This window comes from Pinus tabuliformis, chromosome 1_1 (genome assembly GCF_031772625.1).
Source record: "Pinus tabuliformis cultivar Carrire ecotype Pingquan chromosome 1_1, CPIR1, whole genome shotgun sequence".
In the NCBI taxonomy this organism is placed as follows: Eukaryota; Viridiplantae; Streptophyta; class Pinopsida; order Pinales; family Pinaceae; genus Pinus; species Pinus tabuliformis.
Genome location: NC_142297.1, coordinates 369,308,028 through 369,321,635, shown reverse-complemented (window position 1 = coordinate 369,321,635; position 13,608 = coordinate 369,308,028). Strand labels below are relative to the sequence as shown.

Sequence of the window (13,608 nt, the reverse complement as noted above, 5' to 3'; positions counted from 1 at the left end):
AAGTTACTTATGGCTCCTTTCCATATCATGGAAATGGACCATGTTGGATTCTTCATTAACATCTTTGTCTTTAAACCCTTGTTTTTTTGTTCAAGTAATTTATTTGTCTTCTTTAGCCTAGAGTTTTTGTGATACCAATAATACGTTCACTTTAGTATCTTATGATTGTTTTCTTTGAGATTCTCATTTCCCCTTTCACATGTTTCTCTAGGATTTCTAATTGAGTTATTTCTTCTTTTAATTTTATAATATTGTCTTTATCCCTTAGAAAAAGTTAAATCGTTATTATGTATAGGATTGTGAACGGTAGGTGTTGGAATATCACTGTTGAAAGTACACTCAAGAGTAGCATGAGACTCCCCATTGAGATATATCGAGTCTTATTTTGTAATTGAGCTCTACTATGTTGGAGGTTGCCCCCTCGAAGAGGCAAGTGAACACTGCTTTCATCTCTTAATAATAAAATACTTGTTGTTTTTCTCATTTTGTTCTATGTTCTGGGTTGTATTTCTTTGCATATTTGGTATTCTGGAATTTCTCGTAGATCAAGAGCATAAAAATTTATGAGTGGTACATGGAAGCTTTTGTAATGTTTTTTAAAACTACCGTTCTCCTTCAACATACCATGTGTGGTTCAACAAGTGCAAGGTTATCTTATGATTGTGACACCTTGTTAATCTTTCAAATATCTTGCAACCTTTTCTTTGCAAACTATACATGAATTTGATCATCCATCCCATCACATTTGTCTTTCTATAATCCTTGGATTTACTTCCAACATGTTAATAGATTTTATTCAGACTTGTATATTGAAGATGCCAACTATTGACATGATTCTAATGGTGTCTTGTGCTAATAATTACAAATCATAGATAAGCTTACATAGCACAATGGCTTAATTTGTGGATGAGATCATCAAGGCTAGCTTTGTTCATGAAATTTTAAAAATGACTACAACGCTTCCAATCTCAAACCCCTTCCTAAAAAACAAAATCGTAGGGGTCAAAGGAAAGGCTTTATGAAACCTCTTTTCAACTTGAAACAAAATATAAGGAGGCAGGCCATAGGTTCTCCACCACCCCAACTTAAGTTCAAATCAATGGTTTATAAAGTAATATGAGAGATTCATCACAACTGATTTGAGAGGTAAATCCTCCAATTTTGAACTCAATTATTTTTCCTTAAAGATATCTTCAATAACCACCAAATATCTATAATAGTAATCTTATTATGAATCCAACTAATATTATTACATGAAAGCACTTGATACTAGATAAAACTATGTACATTTTTAATAATATTAACCACAAAAATACATTTCTAGGAAAATAATGAATCGACTGATTCTATTAAAATAAATTCTCAAAAAATTAAAAAAAAAAAACAAAAACAAAAACATTTATTGACAAGACTACCAAAACCTATCTTACATAAACAAACTTATTATTATCTTACATAAAAAAACTTCATTATTAATAATAATTAAAAAATATACCACACATATATTTCCTTCGGAGTATAGAGCTACATGTGATACCCAAATTCAATGCAAGATTACCTTATTATTAATAATAATTAAAAAATATACCACATACACTAAATTTTCATATAACCACACTAGATTTTCCTTGTGAAGTATAAAGCGACATGTGATACCTAAATTCACATAGTAAAGCCCACCAAAAAAAGAGTCCTTGCAAGATTATGCTAAAAGGTCAGTGGATCCCATGATAAAAGTAAAAGTTTTTGAACGGTCACAAATACTAAAAAAATCACATTTATGATTAAACAGTTCAATCTCAAAAATAATAACTCGTCTGCCCAACTGGGCGTCCACAATATGTCATCCTCGTGACGCTGGTCTTTGCACGATTGATGATGTCATCCTCGTGATGCTGGTCTTTGCATGATTGATGATGTCATTCAAAACTTGACCCTGGTTGGGAGTGCAGATGGTTTTCAAATCCGAGTTTGGAGTTCGCCTACTTCTATATAAGGCAGGCTATGCAATTGTATTTCTCACCTCTTGCTTTCGGAATTTGCCCTACTCCAGTTCTAGGTATGCTTGTATATTTCTAATCTGTGAGATATCATTGATTTGCTCATATTCTATGTCCACGTTAAGCATTGATTCACAGTAACTTATCAATGTCCACGTTATGTCTTGTTGAACTGAAGCCGTTTTTTGCAGAAGTGGGAATCTTGTTGCCTTCGAAGGTGTTCCAGTTTCAATATCCGTAACCCAACAACATGAACAATTTGCGTAACGACAGCGGCGATAAGAACGACAGCGGCGATAAGAACCGCAGGTTCGGTGGCAACAAGAACGAGGTCGACTACAAGTTCAACAGCGGCAAGATCGATGACAATAACAACACCAAGGACAACCCCGTCGAGGGCAATAATAACAAGAGCCACTACACCATGGACAATCCCGTCGACGGCAATTATAACAAGAGCAATCCCCTCGACGGCAATTATAACCAGAGCAACATCATGGACAATCGCCTCGGCGGCAATGATAAAAATAACAAGAGCCGCTACAATAATAACACCAAGAGCGACAGCTACACCATGATCAATCCCAACAACATCCCCAACAAGAAAGGCGGCGGCAGCAACAGCTGATAAAATCGTAGAGCAACTTATGACACCAGGTAATGGCAACTTAACTAGACCAACTTATACTAAGTGGCTTTTGTTTTCCTCTCTGAAATTTATGCTTTTCTTTTACTGCACTATATGCACAAATATGTATCGTTAATAATTTTGGCATTAAATATGTCATGAATTTCTTTTGTTTTGGTTAATTACATTGCTATTGCCTGGCAGGTATGGGAAAGAATAAATGCAGTCGAAGATTATCTGTTTATCTAAGACAGACTATGTGTTGATATATAGTTAGTTTAGAGCTAAATAGTCTACTTATAAGGCATTCTCATATTAATTCAAGTTTTTGGTTAAGTACATTATTATTGCATGCTAGGTATGGGAAAGAATAAATGCAGTCGAAGATTATCTGTTTATCTAAGACTGACTATGTGTTGATATATAGTTAATTTAGAGCCAAATACTCTATTTACTTATAAATAGAAGAAGATGGACGCTGGTATATTGTGGTTCTGATTTATGTATGAGCAATGCCTGGTTACTTTGTTTTAATGATTTTATGGTCTGGTCCTGATATCTCCTAATAAGTAGTGAATTGAATAATTAATTAAATAAACAAATTAAATAAAAAACTATCAATCAAAATTAAATTTGATATACATATTCATTTAAATGTATCTAATTAAATTTAAATGTACCTATTGTTACATATTTATAGATATTTATGTGATATCTTGCTTCATACTTCTTCAGTGTAGTATATGCACAAATATGTCATGGTTAATGATTTCACTTTTTTTTTGGTCTAAACAAAGGCGTCATCTATTTCTTTTCTTTTGGTTTTGGTTAAGTACATTATTATTGCATGGCAGGTATGGGAAAGAATAAATGCAGTGAAAGATTATCGGTTTATCTAGGACTTACTATGTGTTGATATTCAGGTACTTTACACTACTACATAAAGGAGGGTTTTAAGACAATATTTGAGACAATTTTTGGGTAAATTGTCTTAACTTAAGACAAAAAAATATTGTGTATTGTCTTAAATATCGTCTTTAAGACCGTGTCTCAAAAATTATTGTCTTAAAAAATAGTGTCTTAAATATTATTGCCTTAAAAAATATTGTCCTAAAGTATATTGTTTTAAAGACTATTGTCTTAAAAAATATTGTCTCTATAAAGAGAGAGTATATAACACAACCATTATTGTCTCTTAGGAGACAATTTCATTTTTGTCTCACTAGACAATTTCATTTTTTTCTCTCTAAAGACAACACTTGGATTAGAGACAATATGTCTTTAATACTAGCTATTGTCTCTCTAGAGACGATAAATTTTTTATTAAAGGAACACTTTTGTCTCCTTAGAGACAATATAAAACAATGAATCCAAAAATATCTCACCATTGAAATAAATCGATATAAAAAACATTTAATTAAAAATGAACTACAAAATCATTGTTTAATTCATGTTACCTCCTAAAGGAGACGCTCTTCCATTGAGCTAGCACATTTTAAAAAATTATGTGAAGAGTCATGCCAATCCTTAAAATTACATTTATAGTCATTGATTTTAAATTAAAGAAAAAAGTTAAAAGATAAAAATTAAAAACTTCGAACAAACCCAAACACCAAACCAAGGGAAGAGTTATGGCAATCCTTAAAATTACATTTATAGTGGTTGATTTTAAATTAAAGAAAAAAGATAAAAATTAAAAACTACTAACAAACCCAAACACCAAACCCAAACAGCTTGTGGAAGCTCTGAAATTTGTGACCAAGGCACTCGAGTCTTTGCACACCCTTTTGTTTATGCACAGGGATCTCAGGTGGGATAACGTAACATTGAATCAGATGAGTGGTTTATAATATATTTTAAGGATGCCATTAGTGCACCTCAGATTTACGCTCATAATCTTAGTGGCTTGAACCATGCTCCTAAGATGTCTAGGGGTGTTCATGGGGTTAAAGTTGATGTGTGGAGTACTGGACAGCTTATCAGGACAAGTGGGCTGAATGTGTCTCTGAGCTGTTAAGGAATTTACAAAATAGATGCTTGGAACAAGATCCAGATGAGGGGCCTCTGCTGTAGATTGCTATCATCACCTTCTTCAGTTGCAGTCTTCCCTACCTAACTATTGAGATTAGACATTGCCAACCATGGTCAATTCTCAGGCTTATGTGTCCCGTTATTACTATTCATAAGATCCAGAATCAAGTATTATCAAAATTTGATATATCTAACGAAGAACTTGTTTCAGATTGTACACAAGGAAGACACCCCTTCCTAGAATGTCATTAGTTCACAATGGTGTTCTCATGTAAACAGGCTGCAATTTTCATAACATTAAGCTATGTATCATAGCCTTGACACTCGATTCTAATGGAAATAAGAATATGTCCATGTTGTTCCCTGATAGGGGGATTTTTAAAAATGGGTGTTCTGATTTGTAGCTTTGATATAATTCGATTTTTAATTCGATGAATTGCATGCTTATTCTATTAAAATAGAAACGATGTGTTTCATTGTTTGGTGTATGGCACACTAGAGAAATTGAAACAACAGCTCTCTCCCTTTTTTTCATTCAAATAAATTATATATAAAGAAAGATTTTTTTTATGGTTTATGGTGAAGGGCAGATGATATTTAATGCTCAGTGTATCAAACAGTATTGAATGTTAAAGACCCTGTAGTGAAAGGCAAAGCACAAAGAAGGCAGATGATATTTAATGCTCAACATATCAAACAGTAATGAATGTTAAAGACCCTGTAGTGAAAGGCAAGGCACAAAAAATAATTGAGGACTCAATTGTCCACAATACCCAAGTACAATTTACCCATGTAGAACGCCCCACACAATTGGACATCATATAATAACTAAAAAAAATATTAACCTGAATGACTTGAATACAAACATCCCATGTAATACTAGTGATAGAACAACCCAAAGTGCACAAGGACATTTTCAATTCATTTGGAGACTGATTTCTACAGTCTCATGAAAGAAAAAAAGTTTTGCAGTTGGCCCCCGTTTCTAACATTCAACATAACTAGAGATGAATAGCCAAAAGAGAGAAGCTCAATGCACCCTTTAAAAATTTCACTTTGTTTTCCATTTTTATCCATTATATCATATAGACATGTTATGCTCAACTGAAAAAATGATTCATCACCACCGCCATGGCAAAATCTCACTGTTTCAATCCACTCCAAACGTATTTCATCAACTACATAGGTTTGCACACACATGCATCTTATGATAGAAGAGAAAACGGCTCTGTTAGGTACTGGAAACTTTAGATTCAATCTCAGAGAGAAAAAGTAGAAGGGAAAAATAAAATCCAGAGCTGCAACATCACTATATAACTGGGGAAAGGGAAAACAAAAGTGATACAATGAATCTGGTTCTTCCTCAATTGAATGAAACTATGAAATTACAAATATGTAATGTAGAAATACTCTGATTGTCATCCAGAATCCAACTTAAACTCTATCCACTAATTCCTCCAAGAAAGCTTTCCATCAACTAATAAAAGGAAGAATGTAAGAATAAGCCAACTGTCAACAACCATATAGGTAAGGCAGGTCTACCCTTCCCTAAGGGCAGGTGCCTAATAGAATTGTGAGCTTTTTCCATTAAGTCGAGCAACCTTGTTAGATCCTTTGCGGGCAGTGACTAGCCTGGGAGTACCTAGGTGACCAAGCCACTATGACTTTATCATAAACATGTACACTTTAATTCACACCAAAACGGATTTAGGAGTGTGGCATACTACATTGGGAGAGCCTCAGGTCACCAGGTCATTATGAGCCTAATCGTAAATAGGTAGACTATAACTAATCAAGAATTGTCACACAAAATATTACATTTATTGAACCCCCAGCTTTACCAACTCACGCGCAAACAATAAATGAATATGGCAAAAAAACTGAAATAACTAATTTGAGGATGTTCTAGTTTCAATTTTTCCTTGAAATAATTTGCTCGACACTATTGGAAAAACAATATATGTAAACCAATCAAAATGTCCATATCCAAAAGACTGAAAGAATATGAAGATGAAGTGTGGGTTTACTGAAGAAACCTCTCTTTTCCTCAAACCCGCTCTTAAGGGCTATAACAAATCATTCTCAAGCAGCCCATGGATAAGAAAAAATTCAATCAATCCATAGATGCACCAATAAATCAAAAGAATAATACATAGAGAAAGGAATGGGCAAAATTTTGTAAAAAAGATAAGAAAAACCAATTTAAAAATAAATAAATAAAATAAAATAACCCTAAAAAGCAGTTTTTAGAGTGCATGAGAACTTACCCTCTCAAGCTCATCTTGGATTTCCTGCATCTTTTCAATGGAGAGAACAAGCTCACCATCTATGTGCTCTTTCTCTTCCCCTTTTGATCTCTTGGGCTTCTCCATCTTGCCCAATCCTTCTGACCCAAAAGTCCTAAAAATCCAACAAAGTCGAAGGCGCAGGGAGAGTGGTTGAGAGGGAATGGTCCTAGCATTCATTATTACCTCCAGAAACGTTGCACGCTCCATCTTGCCATCCTCAATGAAGAAAACTTCCAAAGCTTAAAATTTAGATCCTACCATTCATTATTACGTCCAGAAATGTTGCACACTCCATCCTACCATCCTTAGTGAAGACAAATTCAAATGAAATATTATCATTAAAATACCAAACAAGTTGTTGATTATTTCTTACTTCCACCTACAAAAGAGAATTTGCCAGTCGAGGAGATATGTTTTGAAATAGTACCATTGGTAGCAGTGTGTGTGCTGAGATACCAGGCTGCAATGGTGGCACCTAATTTACCAGGAACGAAACTTAGGAAAAGGACTCAAAATAGATGTGCATCTACATCTTATTAAACTAGCAATATTTATAGTAAATAAAACTAATATCTCAACTATTTTCACATTTTATGAACTGCACCTGTAGAGGTCCAGCAATTGAAAGACCAAAAGAGTTATTCTAAAGCCTCAAGCTGTAAAAAGTTTGACCATCGCGCCATATAAGTTTCCCGTTTCCCATTGATCTGAAGGCCTTGACATATTGAAAATGCAAGAAAAATAGGCAATGGAGGCCTGCACAAAGCATTAACCAAATATCACAAGTTGCTTTAATCAGGTTGACACTTATCATAGTAAATACAATTCACATCTAACAACAATAAAGCTAATTTTTTCCATTTGTTAGTTACAAAATGAAATGGAATTGACTATCTAATACCCACCCAGAGCCTACTACTCACTAATCTCTAGGGACAAGTGCATAGCCTAAACCTATAAAATAACCAAGAAGATCTAGGACAAGAGGCAGAGCTGCTGCTATGGGTACTACTTTTGATTGAACATTGGGACCTTTGGCAGGTGAAACATTGATTTCTGTCTCAATGGTTGATAATTCTTCATATGGAAGGTAACAATTTACTTACAAGTTTGGAGGTAACAAGGTGCATTGAGAGGTAACAAGTTACAAGGTACATATGGAAAGGCATATGGGAGGTAATCTCTACAAGCATAAAAAGTGCTTAGAAGAATATATGTGTGCTCTAACTTCTTAGCAACATCAAGGAAAGACTTAATTTAAAAAATAAATTCTTTAATGATCTCTGTACCTATTACTTACCACTTCATATAGAAGTGTTGAGCGTGACAACTGCCAAAAAAACGTATTATTAGAAGACATATTGGAAGAAAGCTCCTTGAATTAAGCATAAAATATAATACTTATACTAGAAAAACCTATACAAATGCAAACATCTCAAACAATGATAGATGAACTTAAGCCTTTTCATTGAAATAACTTACCACTTCTCTGGTATCCATTTTAGAATCCAAAGTAAATCCCATAACTTAGAAGACTAGCCATTCTTGAACTTCTTTCCTTCTCATTCTCCAGCTCAAAATGGTGAGTCCCATGCTTGTGATCATAGGGCATAATAGAAATGGCATCCAACAATCCAGATGATGCCATCAGCTACAAATCATTCTATGCTATGTATTTGTTGTAGCTTTTGTGGAGGACATAGAGCTTGTACCATGCATAAGCATGGTATAAATGACTTTCTAATATCTAAAATATCTTTGTTAACTTTGAATAGTATATTGTCGTCATTCGAGTTTTAGGAATATTTTTGACCATACACAAGGCCATGAACATCTTCTATAGAGTGAAAAGCTTCCTACATATCATATGCCATCCTTCATAAGAAATAGTATAAGGCAAAAATATATTAAAAATAAAAATAATTTAGCTCACAAATTCTATAGTAGGTTCATGAAATTTCATTCAACCCAAAGCTTCCTCTGCAATAGGGTATTCTCTAATAATTAATTTCTACAAGATAAACTATATCAACCTTCCCATCTAGACAAATATAATCCTATATCTAATTCAATAGATAACATTTTAGATTTTTGGTCCCCATTCGATAGTGATACCTTCCTAAAGGTGTACCAAAAATCTACTCAACATCACATTATAACTATTTACATCATGGGCAATATGGGTAAACTCCCAACCAAAGATAAATGGTGTCTAGAACATGCTTTTTTTACACATTTCCCTTATCCCGTTTCACATTTCCCTCATCCCATTTCACAATGGGAGCCAACAATCCAAATGATGCCATCAGCTGCAAATCCTTCTATTCTAAGTATTTATTGTAGCTTTTCTAGAGGATATAGAGCTTTTACCATGCATAGGCATGATACAAATGACTTTCTAATATCCAAAATATCATTGTTAACTTTGAATAGCATATTGTCATCACTTGAGATTTAGGAATCTTCTTGACCATACACAAGGCCATGAATATCTTCTATAGAGTGAAAATCTTCCTACATGTCATATGCCATCCGTCATAAGAAATAGTATAAGGAAAAAATATATTAAAAAAAAAATTAGCTCACATATTCTACAATAGGTTCATGAAATTTCATTCAACCCAAAGCTTCCTCTGTAATAGGGTATTCTCCAAAAATTAATTCCTACAAGCTCAAACTATGTCAACCTTCCCATCTAGACAAATATAATCCTATCTCTAATTCAATGGATAACATTTTAGATTTCTAGCCCCCATTCAATAATGATACCTTCTTAAAGGTGTGCCAAAAATCTACTCAACATGACATTATAACTATTTACATCATGGGCAATATGGATAAACTCCCAACCAAAGATAAATATGTTGTGCCTTTTTCCCATAAGCATTTATTAGCATACCCTTTCTAGTTGAGAGAAGATCCTTTGGATAGTGGGATACAATCTTTAGTTCTTGTGAGGGCATCCAAAAATCACCCTTGGATAATTGACTGCTAGCATCTTTACAACAGTTTTTGCTCACTAAATTGATACTTCTCCTACGGGAGTTTTCCTTGAGGGTCTTTTTCCCAACACTTTGCCTTAAGGTAAAAGTGTGTATACATTGTTGTATGTAATATTGATCTTCCATATTATCAATACAAGAAGATACAGATCCACCAAATGAATATGCAGTAAGTCCGAAATCAGACAGCTCAAACTGTTCACACTTTGTGTTTTCATCAAAGTTGGTTGATGTTGCATGTTCTTCATCAGAATTTGTCCATATTTGTCCATACTGTTGTATTTTCTTTTTCTACAGTACTACTTTCATCCACACTACCCCCTGAATGCGATTTCTCCTCATTCATTTCTTCAACCTTATCATCATTATACATCATATTGGACAATCATCATTCTAGTACAGAACAACCTCTGGATATTATTGGTGAATAATTATAGTTAATGGCTTCTCATGTAATGATTCCCAATACCAATGGAACAACATATAATTTGAATCACTCAAGTAATGAATCTCAATTTAACAACATTATAATATAATTACATTGTACCATAAATACACATCAAGAATGCTTTTCCTTGTAGATTTCAACACCCATGTATTCGATGGATTTATGGGAATGAAGGGAATTGGAAAGCCAGTGATCTCCTACAGTTATGTATGGCCTTGTCTAGTACCTATGGCCTCTTAGACAACCAATATTGAGCTCAAACTCACCCCAGCAAATGAAAATAATTCTCATGGGAGAGGGAAACGACTCTAGTAAGTAGAAATACACCCAAGAACGCTTAAGAACACTCTAGGTAAGGAGAGAAAAGTTCTTAGCAGTCGTACAAAAACCAAATTACCAACACCTTGAGGAAATGCAACAGCTCCAGAACCATGGCAGTTGATCTCTAACTCAACAAGGAAGTGGATTATGAGTAGCTCAGAGCTGATGCATTTCATAGAGCATCAATCAATCAAGAGTTTCTGAATGATGCTAATAGAAATTCCATGGAGAGTTATTTATTTCAGCGATGAGCACAGAGACAGGGAGAACATATAATATAACTAAGGAGTAAGAATGATGATAACTCATACACCATAAGTTTATTATATCTTAGGAACATATATTAGATGAGAGCCTAGCACATTGCCTTTGCTGTCAAAAGAGAGATGTCCATGTGCAAATTAACCCTCGCTCCATGTGAGACTATTGCAGCATAGTTGCTATGGGAAAATGAAGGAATTAGTCATGGCAGTTAAACATTGAATTGAGCTAGTTTCAGTGTTGTCCAATAAGGGCTATTGCATCTTGTCACAGGCAAAGATTGCAGGTCATTTCAACATTACAAAGGCATCACTCTTTGTTTAGTTAAGGCAAAGCTCATGGAGAATGATATCTAGGCGTTTTAGCCTATATTCGACCTCTTCTGGGTAGCAATCAAGAAAGTGAAAAAGCTCGAAGTCTGTAATCCAACCGGAGAAAAAAAAACTAAGGATAAAAAGAAGTCTACAACACTTGAAGAAACCGAAGTCTGTGACTAAGCAGAATCTCAATCTAAATCTATCTATTTGTAGCAGGATCTAAATATCCGTGGTAAAGAGTCAAGGGTTTGCTGCAGTAGCCAAAGATCAGTGATAGAAGGCAAAGAGTTTGTAATTGGAAGTCAGCGTATTATAATAAGAGACTAAACCTGCAATAAGGACAGAGACTCAACTATTGACCTTGACTTAAAGAGGAGAGCTGACTTGGAGGGACTCTTTGGTCTTGCGTTGGATATCTCATTTTGAATAAATTCAATAATAGGAGGATTGTTGGGTTTTCCCCTATTGAGGGGTTTTTCCCTCGCTTGAAAGCCTAAATCTCTATGTCTTGTACTTCTTTGTGTTCTTGGAAGACAATTTGTGTAATTACTTGATGAAAGAGAAATATTAACTAACAAAGAAAAGAATACTTATATAGGATTTTACTTCCAACTATGAAGGAATACAATGAGGACTTAAATTTGTAAATCTTAAACTTGGCTAGGCCACTGCACCTCCAACAACATGAGTCATTAAGCCATAAACTAGAAACCTTCTGTGGAACTCCGAAAACAAATGAATTAGAATGAATTATCAACCAGAATCAAGGGCCTTTACACTTTACATTTGACAGTCTATTACAGTATGAATATTGAGGTCACAACTATTCATTTATATTGCACTGCTGTAAGAAAGGATGATCATATTTTATATATTTTGTCTAGTAAGGCCTGCACTTCGTCATTGCTAGCTTTTACCAAGGTTTCATGTTCCCATTGTAATGAACAACAGCTACATTGTCAATCTCTAAACAGTCCACGCTAGGATTATATCCTAAACCCAACACATGCCAAGACTTGTCCAAAGGATGGGTCAAGCCATAAAACGTTCAATCCAGGGGGTAGTGTTCCAAGCTTCCACAACACTCTGTCCTCATTTTGACATACAATAAAATAAAAACTTAGAAATAGAACAAAGAAAAACCCATTAAGTTTTCTAGCTAATTACTTTAGATTTACTTCAAATACTTTAAAGTAAACATCATAGGAATTAACATAAATAAACCACACTACACACTTACCGTGTTCTGCCACTTGTGATATATTCCAGTTATATCTTGTTTGTCCCATTCTTTGAGATCAAATACATTCATCCCATACCCCCAACCACAAGCATTAGAATCAAAGTGCCTGGCTATGTGCGGATTAGAAAAATTAAGGTATTTGTCAAATTGGCGAAAGCTTTCTCCACAAGTTTCCACTAAACCATTAACCTTTCCATGAAGATCTACTCACCAGAAGGCATCAAATCTTTCTACACCACAATATCATCATCTAAGAAAAGGATCTTGTCCATTTTGGGATAAACTTGTGGAAGATAGAAACGAAGATCATTTAGCATGGATAAATATTTTGGATTTATATATTTCAAATTGGACGAACGTGATGAGAGTGTAGTCAAGTGATCTGCCTTGAAATAATACTATTTCATAGCTGCAGATTCAAGTTGGCGAAGCATAGGGAAATAGGAGCAATTGATCCATTTAAAATCATCAACATTTTCTACATGTATCGCAGCTTTCCCTGGGGATTAAGTAAAAACCACATTTTCATGGCCCCAAAATTTAACTTGTCTATTATGAGATGAAATAGATGTTTCTCAAATTCATGCAAACACATGTAAATCATCTACAATGAGATCCAAATATTAAATGTAAAATTCAGAAAAAATTGTTGGACTTCCAAACTTTAGAGTAATTTAAATTAATAACACTTCACCTTAGCATTCATGACAGTTGAATTCACAACCGTAGATGCAGCCAATAGATTGTCAAAAAATAATGCATAGTGATAAAGAGTTGGATCCTCCAACTTGTCCTTTTTAGGAAATTATCACTTTTCAAGAGGAAGAAAGTAATAATCTATGGTCAATCGCATGGACAGACAGTGCAGGCCCTTGGGAACAGACTTTGTTGCCACCTGACTTAAAAATTTACTTTTCTTTTCCAAGGTCGCTACTTGCTCATCTACAGACTGAATCATGGCTTGCAACTTCTTTGTTACTATCGCACAGCCATAAAATTGTTCTCTAGCCTTGGACAGGACATGACCCATAGCCTTGATCTTATTAGGTGCACTAAAACATTCATATCA

The 13,608-nt window shown here is 34.4% G+C and overlaps 1 protein-coding gene across 2 annotated transcripts; it reads left to right on the top strand.

Moving 5' to 3' along the window:
• Positions 1 to 1,991: 1,991 nt before the first annotated feature.
• Positions 1,992 to 3,162, top strand: LOC149213154 (uncharacterized). Of its 2 annotated transcripts, none has more exons than XM_089390724.1 (3): positions 1,992 to 2,059; positions 2,192 to 2,657; positions 2,833 to 3,162. In XM_089390724.1, exon 2 carries the CDS (start codon positions 2,251 to 2,253, stop codon positions 2,626 to 2,628), a length of 378 nt encoding a protein of 125 aa, XP_089246850.1. In that variant the 5' UTR covers positions 1,992 to 2,059; positions 2,192 to 2,250; the 3' UTR covers positions 2,629 to 2,657; positions 2,833 to 3,162. The 2 variants fall into 2 exon arrangements, with proteins under 2 accessions (XP_089246850.1, XP_089246851.1); XM_089390725.1 differs by having other exon boundaries at positions 2,017 to 2,059; positions 2,179 to 2,657.
• Positions 3,163 to 13,608: the final 10,446 nt, after the last annotated feature.

Bases quoted from the DNA above. Each gene is read 5' to 3' on its own strand.
- LOC149213154 (XM_089390724.1), top strand. From the start codon at position 2,251: ATGAACAATTTGCGTAACGACAGCGGCGATAAGAACGACAGCGGCGAT.